This window comes from Schistocerca cancellata, chromosome 2 (genome assembly GCF_023864275.1).
Source record: "Schistocerca cancellata isolate TAMUIC-IGC-003103 chromosome 2, iqSchCanc2.1, whole genome shotgun sequence".
Taxonomy (NCBI): domain Eukaryota; kingdom Metazoa; phylum Arthropoda; class Insecta; order Orthoptera; family Acrididae; genus Schistocerca; species Schistocerca cancellata.
Window position 1 is genome coordinate 302,714,471 of NC_064627.1, and position 14,236 is coordinate 302,728,706.

Sequence of the window (14,236 nt, forward strand, 5' to 3'; positions counted from 1 at the left end):
ACTGGTAGCATGCCGCGACAGCGTGGACGTGAACCGTATGTGCAGTTGACGGACTTTGAGCGAGGGCGTATAGTGGGCATGCGGGAGGCCGGGTGGACGTACCGCCGAATTGCTCAACACGTGGGGCGTGAGGTCTCCACAGTACATCGATGTTGTCGCCAGTGGTCGGCGGAAGGTGCACGTACCCGTCGACCTGGGACCGGACCGCAGCGACGCACGGATGCACGCCAAGACCGTAGGATCCTACGCAGTGCCGTAGGGGACCGCACCGCCACTTCCCAGCAAATTAGGGACACTGTTGCTCCTGGGGTATCGGCGAGGACCATTCGCAACCGTCTCCATGAAGCTGGGCTACGGTCCCGCACACCGTTAGGCCGTCTTCCGCTCACGCCCCAACATCGTGCAGCCCGCCTCCAGTGGTGTCGCGACAAGCGTGAATGGAGGGACGAATGGAGACGTGTCGTCTTCAGCGATGAGAGTCGCTTCTGCCTTGGTGGCAATGATGGTCGTATGCGTGTTTGGCGCCGTGCAGGTGAGCGCCACAATCAGGACTGCAAACGACCGAGGCACACAGGGCTAACACCCGGCATCATGGTGTGGGGAGCGATCTCCTACACTGGCCGTACACCACTGGTGATCGTCGAGGGGACACTGAATAGTGCACGGTACATCCAAACCGTCATCGAACCCATCGTTCTACCATTCCTAGACCGGCAAGGGAACTTGCTGTTCCAACAGGACAATGCACGTCCGCATGTATCCCGTGCCACCCAACGTGCTCTAGAAGGTGTAAGTCAACTACCCTGGCCAGCAAGATCTCCGGATCTGTCCCCCATTGAGCATGTTTGGGACTGGATGAAGCGTTGTCTCACGCGGTCTGCACGTCCAGCACGAACGCTGGTCCAACTGAGGCGCCAGGTGGAAATGGCATGGCAAGCCGTTTCACAGGACTACATCCAGCATCTCTACGATCGTCTCCATGGGAGAATAGCAGCCTGCATTGCTGCGAAAGGTGGATATACACTGTACTAGTGCCGACATTGTGCATGCTCTGTTGCCTGTGTCTATGTGCCTGTGGTTCTGTCAGTGTGATCATGTGATGTATCTGACCCCAGAATGTGTCAATAAAGTTTCCCCTTCCTGGGACAATGAATTCACGGTGTTCTTATTTCAATTTCCAGGAGTGTATATGAACAAGAACTAGAGACCGACAAAGCACACGTTCATTCCTACACCAAAAACACCCCCCCCCCCCCCCCCCACACACATACACAGAAACCCCCGCAACTTCCTATGTGAATAAAATCCATGGTCTCACACAGACCAGGTATACTGCCATAGAGGAATGAAGTGACCATTGTGTAAACAAAAATAAAAGATTTCATATAGACAAAGGTTGGCCACATTTAAATATGCACCAAATAACACATGGATGCACGAAAAGGGCAGAAAAATTAATACAACTGATGATTTCTAGCGTGAATAGACAAAACATGTAGACACAATAAAATGTTTGGTTGCATGAGACGGCATTTCATATCATCCATACGATAAAACATTATTGAAGTAGCTGTTCAGGAAAAATAGTTGCAAATATTAACAATAAGAATGAAAAAAATGCCATAAGGTTTGTAAAACAGGACTGAAATATGCTTATTCTTTGCCACATCTGCAGAGTGAAATATTCATTCTGGAAACATTGCCCTAGGCTGTGGCTAAGTCATTTCTCCACTGTATCCTTATGCAATGATTACGTCGTCTTACAACTGCTATGAAGAGGTGGGGCAATAGTCCTTCAGGTTGTCATGATGGCATAGCCAGCCTCCAACACAGGGTGTTGTGGATTGACAGATGATGAGGTAAATAAGAGTCTGTTAGAAGTGAGGGTGGCCACGTTGAGATAAATGGATTTCAAGAAAATTCTTTACTGTTACATCAGGTGGTACTGATATAAGTGTGAACCCTCATCCAGTGGGTACAACCTGTCATTGATCCATGGCGTCTTCTTATCAGTACAGTGGAGACTGCCTGACTCGGCATGCAGGTCTGCTGAACTCCATCATTGAACACTTTGCTGCTGATCGGCCATTGAGCATGCGTATTTATAGCATCCTCACAGTGAGTTGCTTTGTAGTCTGGTAGTGGTTGCGTGCATGGCTGATTGACCCTGATATGTCAACACATTGCTACCAGAGTCTTGACATACATCACAATGTTGCCGGGGTGAGGGTTTCAAGTTGACTGTGTTATGAGCCTTACACCTTTGAAACTGATGTGGATCACCACAGTCCGAAATAGTATTTTGACAGCACCACTGCATTGTTGCCCCTTTGGGGAAATTTGGTCCCTGAATGTAGTGTGGTGCTCCTCTGGTGAAGGCTAGTTAGAACTGACATACATTTAGGAACAAGAAATCTCTCTATGGTTTGCATAGCTCTAGTAACTTTCTGTTCTAAAACTATGTACACTTGCTGTGTACAAACCCTAGAATAGCTGGTGCACATGTATATTTTTACTTCAGTGGTTACTTTTGTCTGCAGTGTTCTTGCTCAGGTCCGTTGCTTACATAGTCAACTCACTGCTTCATGCAACACTTTCTGAGCTATCCCACAGAGTCTCTAGGTGAAGCTAGTCTATAAAGCACTGACAGTCCATGAAATTCACTGATCCAATCTGCAGCAGTGTTAACTCGTAGGCATAGGGTTTTGGGATTCCAGGAATTTTTGTATGATTACATAATCGCTAAACCATACCCGTTTGACCTATCTAATATTAGAGAATTTGAGCACAATGACTTTAAATCTGTACCAATCTTTATCAACATAATGAACTCATTCCCTTCATTATTCATCATTGTATTTAGTGATTGCATCTTATCACCACATCTTAAAAATCTGCTACTTAATGTGCAAGGACTACAACTTGGCTAGGAGAACTAGAACATAAAATATTTTCAAAAAGAATCCATGATAGTCACAACAATCACATTACACCAGGAGAACTCTTGCCCAAATCATACAGTACAGCTTCGCGGAGAGAACTGTTCAGGATATCATGCTCCGTAAGCTCTTGTGATATCACTGATGTAGTTAATCAGTCACAGATGCACAACCAGCTTCAACCTGTGCGCCATCGTTTAGACTTCTATTTCACAACTAGCCATAGGTGTTCTTTCAGCTCCAACCTGTGCCACCTAACACTTCCATCTCATTACATTTTTCCTGGATCTTGCCAAGTTCTCCCGTAATGACACCATGATCTTTCACCCACAATTCCCTACCATGTTTCTGGCACTTATCCATGGCAGATTCTTTGCTATCATGCCTGTTGAACTTTGAGGGACTGGGAGTGTTATAATGAGGATGCCATAGCCATTGATCCTTCTTGCATCAGTGTGGTATCTCAGCGCCATAATGTGCTGTTTTGACTCAGATGTTGCAAGATGAACAGACAGAAAATCGTACCATAAGATACTATTGTAACCTTGTAATACTTGTTGAAACACTTCTCGATTTTTTATACTGTCAGCTCTATATTTTGACTTTCGCCTACATAAGTAGACAAAAGAGTCACAAATAGAAGTGGAAGTAGTGTGGTGGAGAAATAGAAAGGAAGAGAAAAGCTCTTTACCTGATTCAAGCACTCTATGGACTTCATTCGGCTATACTTCCCCAACATACACCTGCAGTGTTTACTGACATATTAACTATGATGTATTTTTACACAGAAAAGCAAAACAGGGAAGGATACGTAACCAGGCTCATAGGATGTATGGCACCCATGAACATCTAAGATTCTCACAGGCTGCTACTTAAGTACTGTTGATAACATTGATAGTACCTCTGCCAACCCACTTCTAATACCAAATGTAGGGGGTTATGTTATAGTATAACCACTGTGGAGGATAGGGAGGCGTTCTTCCAATTGTCAGGATGGCAGAGTTGCTCTCCGGCCCAAATGTTGTGGGTTTGATTGGATGGCAGGGATGAAATGAGTCTGTCGGAGGTGAGGGCAGCCGCAAAAAGGTAATTGGAATTAAGGAAAACTCTTTATTGTTACATCAAACTGGAGCGACAGAAATGTGCACCGTTGTCCAATGGACACAGCCTGCCATTGAACTGTAGTGTCTTCATACCTGTGCAGTGGATATGGTCATGCCTGAAGGCCTTGTATGCTGCTGAAAGGCAGCACTTCTCACAGCAATGAGATGGTATCGGTGGTTAATTGGTGCCAGTGCAGCATTTTCGCTGGCTGGAATGACTGGAGTTAGCACAGGTAATAGCTAGGTAAAGGGCTCACTGGATTTCATGGGCAGCCCCATGTGGTGTCAAACGTCAGACTGCGAGGAGCATGACTGGTGGTGCACCAGAGGAGGCCGTCCGCTCGACATACAGTTTAGCTGAACTCTGTCGCTAAACTCTTTGCAGCATGTACGCCATTGATCCTGTTTGTATATCCTTGCTCCGAATTGTATTTCTGACTGATAGTGATGACATGCATGTCTGATTGATGCACAGCTGTGTCAGTGCATCTGTACTGGAGTCTTGCTAAGTGTTGGTATAATGCTGGAGGAGGTTTGCAGGTTGGTTGTGTTGTCAGCCACATGCCTTCAGGATGGTAAGTGGATCAATGTGTCCCTATATTCCTCTGCACCTTGACACTTTCTGACAGCCATTCTAGTCCTGCAAAGTATGCAAGGGAACTTCTGTAAAGTTTGGAAAGTTGGAGAGAGGCACTGCTAGAAGTGAAACTATTATAGTAGGTCATGAGTCCACCGCTCGTGGTCTCGCGGTAGCGTTCTCGCTTCCCGAGCACGGGGTCCCGGGTTCGATTCCCGGCGGGGTCAGGGATTTTCACCTGTCTCGAGATGACTGGGTGTTTGTGTTGTCCTCATCATTTCATCATCATCCAGGAAAGTGGCGAAATTGGACCGAGCAAAGATTGGGTAATTGTACGGGCGCTGATAACCACGCAGTTGAGCGCCCCACAAACCAAACATCATCACCCAGTAGGTCATGAGTCATGTCTTGATTGCTCATTTGGTAGAGCACTTGCCTGCGGAAGGTAAGGTTCTGAGTTTGAGTTCCACTTCAATACACAATTTTAATCTGCTAGTAAGTTTTGTAACAGTTTGCTCTCTCCTGCAGAGTCAAAATTTAATTCCGACCTATGTAAGAAGTTGTTTGGAGTTAAATTGAGGGGGGTGATAAATTGTTCTCAGATAAAGCAAGCTGATAAACAACATAACTGTTTAAAGTCTGGTGATCTGAGTGCAATTGTTGTTGATTGGAGAAAGAACATAGTTTGTCAGTGCTGTAAACTGTGTTTGCTCAAAATGTGGAAGACTTATTTGCCTAGAATGTCATAATTGTGACTATTTTAATGTTTGTGTTCATCTGTTAATATTGTGTAACACCTTTGTTTCCATTTTGATAATCTATTACTTTTTTCAAGACAGTAATACTTTTGGAGTAACTGGGAAATGTATCTTATTTAATGCAGTCAGTAAGACAATGGAAAATTTACGTTTCTAAGTATAAAAATCGGCTGAAGGAACTGCCACAAATGCTAGTGGTAAGGAGGCATGTAAAATGTAGAGATGTCTGCCTTAGACTTCCAAATTATTCTTGTTCAAAGTAGAAAGTTAAAATGTACAAAACAACACAAATTTCTAATGATGTGGTGTGACTGATTCTTACCACTGTGTGTGTGTGTGTGTGTGTGTGTGTGTGTGTGTGTGTGTGTGTGTGTGTACTCTTCCTCCCTCCCCCCATCTTCTGACTAGTGTGATGTGGCCCCCACATGACTTATTTATGTAAATCAATAAATAAAAATAAAACAAATACACACTACGTGTTTGTGCCCTGTAGAGTTGCCCCTGGTACTGTGGAAGTTATTCTCTGATGTCTTAACACAGGTCTTATCATCTGGCTCCTTCTGGTCAGTGTCCATATATTCCTTTTCTTGCCAAATCTGCAGAGAATCTCCTCATTTATCATCTTATCAGCTCACTTAATTTGCAGTGTCCTGTAACACCAGATCTCACACACTTCAATTTTTTTTCTTATCCAGTTTTGATGTGTTTATGTATCATGTAATATCTTCAGAGAAATAACACCTTGTTTTGAACTTTGTTCTAACATTATTTACATTTACACCTTATGGTTTTGCAAGCATGGGGGGGGGGGGGATATACAAGTTATGAGAGAGTGACAAGTTTGTCATTGGTCCTGAAGTCAAAGTTAAAACTAGCATGAAAATTAGATTAACTTGGTACCAAAAAATTTATTTAGCTCTTTGTTTTACTACAACCACAGAAGTGTGTTTGGAAACTGATTCCTTTAATGTAAGCAATGAGACACTTTAAGTTGTAAGCAACAGAAGTACTGCACAGAATAGCTAAAAATGTAGAGCAGTTTGAGGTTTAGATCTTGAGAAAACTTGGATGTGAACTTTTTGGGTCCCCTTTATATATGTAATAAGCAAATGCCCTGCCCCCCCCCCCCTCCCATCTCCCCCTCCCCTGTGTACCACCTCCCCTATCCACCATCTCCCTTGTGTACCCCCCACCCTGCACCCTGCTGGCCTTGCACCCCCCCCCCCCAAAAAAAAAAGAGGGGGGGGGGGGAGAGAGAGAGAGAGAGAGAGAGAGAGAGAGAGAGAGAGAGAGAGAGAGAGAGAGAGAGAGAGAGAGAGAAAGAAGATTCCTTGCAAAATGTTGCACCCCATCTGCTTAAACTGACTGGGTATACTTTTTTCCAGGTCATTGGAAGGTTGTAGGGTGTGCCGTTTAATATATAGTGCCATAGTCATTAGGTAAGTTTATGGAATGAAGGATTAGGAGAATAGGTAGAGACCCGACTGTTAAGTGTACATCACAGTTGTTACATTCGAGTGCCAATTTATATCAAGCCTCAAAACATCTGAAATGTGAGACATGGTCCTGGTTTACACTGGAACTTATAGGCAAAGATTTTTTCTTCTGAAAAAGGAAAAAATATACCCTACAAAAAATTCATACAGTCAAGTGACAGCCTTATAATTAAAACCTTTCATTTCAGAGGTTTTATCCACCACCGGCAGAAATGTTGCCACTACTCCTCTGGGCTCAACAAGCACATAGAAAAAATCCTCATTGCAAATCGTGGAGAAATAGCTTGTCGTGTAATGAGAACAGCAAAGAAGCTTGGTATTAAAACTGTTGCAGTATATAGTGACGCAGATGCTGCTGCTCTACATGTCTCAATGGTAATTGTCTTGATGTTTCTTAAAATGACAGTACTGTCTTATTGAGTAATATATACTTGTATAACTGTATATATTTAGAAGAGTGTATAGCTCAGTGCAACATCACATCTACATTAGATATGTATTTGCATATTAATAGGGAAAAAAATGTTTAAAGTGTCTGTGTGTTCTTGTTTACTAACAAGTTGCATACTTTCAAAATTCTGTAGAAATGGAACCACTGCTCTGAATGATGTCAAATTTGAAAATTATGTTATTGATGCTGGAGGAAATGTCATGGGAAAAAAAGTTAGCAATAGGTGGCACTTAATGTAAAAATGTAAACAGAGTCAGCAGATGATAGATGAATTGCAATACGATGGCTGTGGTTTGAGTTGCACATTACACCATATGTACCATTCAATGTGTGTGATTGTACAAGCTCAGCAGTCAACATTTTTGTCATTGTTAGTTAGGTAAGCCCATGGCAAAGTTGCACCATATTGGATGGGAAAAATTGATTTTCGATTGTCCTGATATCAAAAACTGCATAAGAAGCAAAATGAGGTCAGTTTCTAATTGTTGTGAGACTGGTGCAAGATGTGTTCAATATGCTGTCCACCATTTTCTACCACAAGCTGAAATTGAGAAACAGCATGTTCCACAACAGTTCAGAGTGACTCGAAGGGGGGGGGGGGGGGGGTGGGTCATGTTTAGAATATCTTGCGCAATGCAGGTCTTCAAAAAGAGGTTTACCAGCAGCTTGTGATCCTTCGTGGAGACAGTCATGTTAGGCATCTCAGACGCAAACTGAGGAACAGCCATGTATTGTTTGCCTGTTGGTGTGCATACTCTGGTGTTTACAGCACCTTCTATTGGTGAAATTTTTGTTAATTTTTTCCCCATAATGTTTCCCCGTGTGCTAGTAATATGCTGGTCAAATTTGATGTCATTCTGAGCAGTTGAACACCCACCTTAATACCTATTTTCCATGATAATAGGATAAGCATAAAAGTGTCTTGATCCCGTAACAGTATGTGAACTGACCAGTGAACAGGGTGCAGAATTTCTGTCAAGCAGGCTTGTTGGTGTTGTTGTACAAGTTGTAGTGATAGTAATAGTGATGGTGTGAAACTGCAGTGATTCCCAATGGATGTCTTGTAATAAAAATTCTCAGGTTTTACGCCAAATGCAATGTCAAAGCTGGACAAATTTTTTTGTATAAAATTGTGTGTATGAGGCCCTGTTGTGCTGTGCACTCCGTGTATACCCATGATGAACAGCTCCTGTGTTTCGCGCCAGGTGGCAGCATTGAGACATTGTGACATTTGAATGAACATCATACTCATGATCTACTGACAAAGTACTGAGATATTGTGTATGTCCGAATGTTTGTACTGGTGGTGCAACACCTCCACCTAGTTGCTGGCAGCTGGGTCCTGTGCAGCCAGCGGATAAGGGCGTGGAGGTGGGGATATAGTAGTGGGGGGTTGCAGGTGGGCTGGAGACGACACTCGTATCTCTGCAGGAACATTCCATATTTGTCTTGCATACTGGAATGTGCTGGGTGCACTCATTGTATTGTCGCTAATCTAGGATTCCTTGCCAAATTAAATTTGTAACCTTCATCCTATTGACAAGATCCTGGTGGATCTGTATTGCTGTGTATTTTTATATAATGCTGACGTCCAGTGGCTGGTTGCTAGTCATAATGCCTTGGTGTTCTCAAAGTCAAATGTGGGATCTTCGTTTATGCTGTGATATACCATTCCTGATACTTGTGTGCATTCCAGTTGTACATACCTGATGTGTTCCTTGCAGCATTTCAAGATACAGTGCTGTGTTTGCCTCTATCACAAGGATGACCTGTGTGGATAAAAGACCAAGGGAGGGGTTGCTTTGTTTGTCAATAACACGCACCTCTCCTCTGCTCTCCCCATAGCTACTGACCTGTAAGCGGTTGCAGCTGAGGTTCCAAGTATGTCAGAGGATCACTGTTCACTCACTACATATAACTGCATGTGATGTGATTGACTGTGAGGCTATAATAGATCTTATAAAATAACTCCCCCCACCATTTCTCCTACTGGGAGATTTCAGTGCCCATCATATATGTGGGGCTCAAGCTCTGCCTCGGGTACTGGAGAGCCTCACGATATCTCAGGAACTGTGCATCCTCAACACAGGCACTCCTATTCATTTCTGTGTTGCTACTGGATCGTTCTCAGCCATCGACCTCTCTTTATGCTTCCAGCCCTTGTGGGCTCGGTTCAGTGAGAAGTCAGTGATGACCTTCATTCCAGTGACTTCTTCCCACTCCATATTAACCTTTTGGATGGAGCTCTCTCTGAAAGGACGCAGGCACTATGGATGATAAGCAGATGTGACAGGATGACGTTCAACCATCTGAGTGTGTTTGAGTGTGCAGACCACATCATACAACCCCTCCATTCCAGAGTCATCTCATTCATCATCCTAGGACCCCATCCCCCCATTCTGTAGGATTTCCTATAAAGGCAATCTGTTACCTACAACTGTGTTATTGACTTTGGGGTGTCTCCGAACAACACCTGGAGACATGGTACAGACAATGGTAGAGCATTTTGTGCCTACTAGTGCCACTGCCAGCCAAGATCCAGTGTTCCACCATTGCTGTGACACTGTGGAAAGGTGTGAGTTGAACTTCAGGTCAAAAAATTCAGAGTCCTGTAACTGTCCATTCTCCATGTGGGAGCTTGATTCGGCACTCTATGTGGCTCATAATACTGTGCCCAGTCATGATCAAGTCTGAAACAGCATGCTGCAGGACTTGAAACTAGTGTCCAAGGAAATCCTCTTAACAATGTTCTCATTCAATGTGGCAGACAGGCAACTTTCTCAACTTGTGCAGGTAGGCAGTTTTGGTCCCTCTTCGGAAACTGGGCAAGGACCGAATGTGTCCCAGTAGTTATCGAAGTGTCGCCATAGTGAGCTGTGTAGGAAAGGCCTTGGAGTGAATGGTTAGCCATTGTCTCAGTGTGGATTCAGCAGATTTCGATCCATTGGTGATAACTTGACCATACCAGAGGCAGCTATTCAGCAGGCTTTCCTACATAAACAGCATTGTGTAGGTATATTTTTTGATATCAGTAACGTGTACGACACTACTTGGAGACACCTCGTTCTGAGGCAGCTCCACCAGTGGGCTTCCATAGCCATCTCCCCATCTTTATTTGGTTCTTTTTATCAAAGTGCTTTCTTCAGTAGTGAGTTGGTGACATGCTGTCAATTAGTTTCAGCAGGAAAATGGTGTTCCTCATGGCTAAGTTTTAAGTGTTACCCTCTTTACTGTAACCATAAACAGTACCACATCCATGGTAAGGAGCCCTGTACAGTGCTCCTTATTTGTGGATGATTTTGCAGTTCCCTGTTCTTCCTCCAGTATTGCAAAGCAACTAGTCAGTTGCAACTTGCATTGAAGAGACTAGAGGAGTGGGCTGCAAAGGCTGGTCTTATGTTTTCTGCAGAAAAGCGTGTGTATGTTCATTTTAATTATTCCCATCATATTTTTAATTTACACTAAGCTGTTGTTATGGTTACCACATATGAAGGACCTGAAGGCACAGGCCCAAAAGGCACTGAACATTTTGAAGTGTCTTAGCTACAGGTCTTGGGGAGTGGACAGGGCATGTTTGCTCCAGTTTTATAGGGCTTTTGTCTCATTGCAGTTGGACTATGGGTGCAAAGTGCAGGAGCCAGCAATGTCTGTGTACCTGAAAATCATTGATGCACCATGAGGGCATCAGGCTGTCCCCGGGTGCTTACAAGACCAGCCCCATACCCAGCGTGTGTTCTGAGGCAGGTGAACCACCACTTAACAGATGGCGGCAGATTCCATGGTGCCTCAGGTGTATCGACTCTTTTTGCCATTCTCATTTCCCCAGCATATCTTACAGTGGCTCATCCATTTGTGGAATACCGTTTTTCGAATCGTCCATAGGCAGTGAGACAGTTTGGGATCCGTGCAAAATGTGTGCTGGAGTCCCTTGGTGTGTGGCATGTACAGCTTCTAATTTATTTTGACTGACTGCCCCCTGGTTACTGCAGAGGCCCAGAGTAATTTTAGATTTAGTGCGGTACTGGAAAGATTACACTCCTGCTTCTGTTTTTAATTTGATATTTTTCAGAATTTTAAATAAGCACAACTACTATGTAGCTGTCTTTACAGGCGGGTCTTATCAGGGGAATTCTGTTGCGCTCTGTTGTTTTCCCAGACTGTGTCTTCAAGATTCAGTTGCCTCCAGAGTTCACTGTATTTGATGTCAAATTATCTGTGATCCATTTGATGTTAAATTATCTGTGATCTTGAGGGCACTAGAGCAGATGAGATGTGTCATGCCTGCTAAATTTCTCGTCTTTTCCGATACTCGGAGTACCCCTCAGTCTCTGCAACACTTGAATCCAGTTGATAAAGTAGTTCAGGATAGCCAGGATGCCCTCTTCCTGCTGGGGAAGGAGGCGTCCTTTTACTGGGTGCCAGGGCACATGGATATTGCGAGGAACGAAAGGGCAGATGTAGCAGTCAGAGAGGCTTGTAGCGATCCTAAGCTAGTCCAGTGAGCCATCCCCTTATTATTGGACCAGGGGGAAGCGACAGATTTGCCAGCAGACCTGCCCTGTATTTTAAGCGATATTGAAACAAATGTGGCTAGAGTTTTAAGGTTTTGTGATCTGCCCAACTTATTTCTGCAAGTTTTAGGGGGATGGTCTTCATGTGTTAACAGGGTGACTGGCTCACCCACTTTTTTTTTATAAGTGGTAAAGTAGTCACATTTCCTTGTGCCTTTCTTTTAGATCTTCTGTGGTTATACTTCTGTTTTGATACCACGTATGGCACCTATCACCCTTTGTCCATCATCTAAAGGCAGGTGAGATGAGTGATTGTGTTATTGAATGCGAGTGAGGTGGGAGTGAGTGAATGCTTGTCATTTTATATTCTTCCTCTTTACTCATTGTTGCTGCAGCAACAGCATTCATGAAACTCCAGTCCTTTGACATTGATAGAAGTTCAAAGAAAGTAGATACACAAAAGTACATAATATCATGTGATTTAAAAAAGTGCCTGCAATATACAATGTGACAATTTTAGCTGTGCCAAATGCCTTCTGTAACTGTGCCTCTGTCGAATCTGGCTGAAAAGTGGTTGTCAAAAGTAGGCTATTTTAAATGGTATGGTCCACACCAAAGTTACAGTTCAGTTGCTTTGATTGCTCAGTAAACCACCGTGTATGGCCATATCGAGTCTCATTTACTTAAATTAAGCACAGATAAACTGCTAGCCACATACTATTTTTGGTTGATGTCCCGTAATGTGATAGTTCGAGTGCAGTAACCTAACACTGAAGTGATACAAAAGTACACTTGTGGCAAAGAGGTAGTTAAGACAGTCACTTATCAAATTTCTCAAATCATTGTCCTTGAAGTTTAACAGTTGTATCAGTATGAAAATGATGTGCACAGTGAGTTTTACCTGACCACAATATTATTGCACATGGCTTCCTGTGGTAGTTATTTGAATGTGGTGATGTTATGGTAAACAAGTACAATGGTTTCTAAGCAAAACACATCACACTATGAATGATTTCAAGACAGCTGTGTGGCATATTGTCAAGTTGTACAATGTGTCCTTGTGAAATATCATGATAAAAATTCATGATAAGCCAGCTGAAGGGCCCTCACTAACAGGTGGCTGACTATTGTCTATTGGAGATATAACAGTTCACAGAAACACCCAGTTGTCACAGTAAGCATTATTGAAATTTGGCACAGTCCATGATACTAATTATACATTGTACAGTTAATCATTTAAAACAGTCAGTGCATAATTGAATATACTCCCTGACGTGAAATCTAGATAAAATGCAGTACATTTTCCGTCTTGTAAACTATACTAAATCGTCCGCAGTACGTTATCCTGTATTTTCAGACACAGATGTTGCTCTGATCAAATTAATTGCCCACTGGTCTAAAATGGCTTCCAAAATTTTTGTTACATAGATTGCAATAATTATACCTAGCTTTAGCTATTGTAGTAAACTAGCTTTCCGTGAATTACAGCTAAAGATTTACATTTCTGAGTAACTGATTCATGAAAGAATTGTTTGAATGTGAACTTTAGATGCAATAATCATTTCTATTGAATTATGCTGGCTAGTTTGCCTAAATAAGGGATTATATTTCAGTAACAATGTTTTTACTAAAGAAGCTAATTATTCTGTTACTAAATGAGTACAAAAGTTGCTAATTTTTTTTGTCATTAGCTGTATAAGTGCCGTAGTTATTTACCTATCCTTTTCATCTACTTTTTTCAGACATTAGTAATTGGGTATGTTTTTGCATATGAAGAATGATAACAAAGTTTTGGATTATCAGTATTTTGTAACTAGCATAGTTTTTCGGCAAACAAGCTAGCTCACTAACAACTAATAGCCAAATGAATGTAATTAGTACCGGATTTATGTCAGATAAGCCCTGAGTCAATATTCAGGATTTGTGTGTACAGTGCTTGATTTGTGTGTACAGTTGAGCAAATGAAAGATATCACAGAATTTGGAGAAAATTAATATTAATTTTTGAGGGAAGGAAAACATAACCACTGGAAAGCATCCACCTGCTTTGTTAGCAACATAGATGTTAAATTTGGCACTACTTATTTATAATTGCTGTTGTTTGGCTACAGGCTGATGATGCTTATAATATAGGACCAGCACCATCACAAGAAAGCTATCTTCGACAGGACAAAATTATACAGATTGCAAAGTCTACTGGCTGTCAGGCAATACATCCTGGTTATGGTTTTCTTTCTGAGAACACAGAATTTGCAAATCTCTGCCAAAAATCAGATATCATATTCATAGGTCCACCAGCAACAGCTATTCGTGACATGGGAATTAAAAGGTTAGCATTTATTTATGTTTATTTTGCAAGTAATTCAAAGTAGTTCAATACTTTGATAATGTGTGATCTTTTT

General features: G+C 42.6%; 1 protein-coding gene across 1 annotated transcript in view; it reads left to right on the forward strand.

Moving 5' to 3' along the window:
• LOC126161679 (methylcrotonoyl-CoA carboxylase subunit alpha, mitochondrial) overlaps positions 1-14,236 on the forward strand; it is a 111,671-nt gene that overhangs the window by 12,994 nt on the left and 84,441 nt on the right. Inside the window, exons 2-3 of the mRNA XM_049917684.1 lie at positions 7,062-7,248; positions 13,946-14,163. Of these exons, the coding sequence (XP_049773641.1) occupies positions 7,062-7,248; positions 13,946-14,163 (405 nt within the window). The remainder of the gene's footprint in view (positions 1-7,061; positions 7,249-13,945; positions 14,164-14,236) is intronic.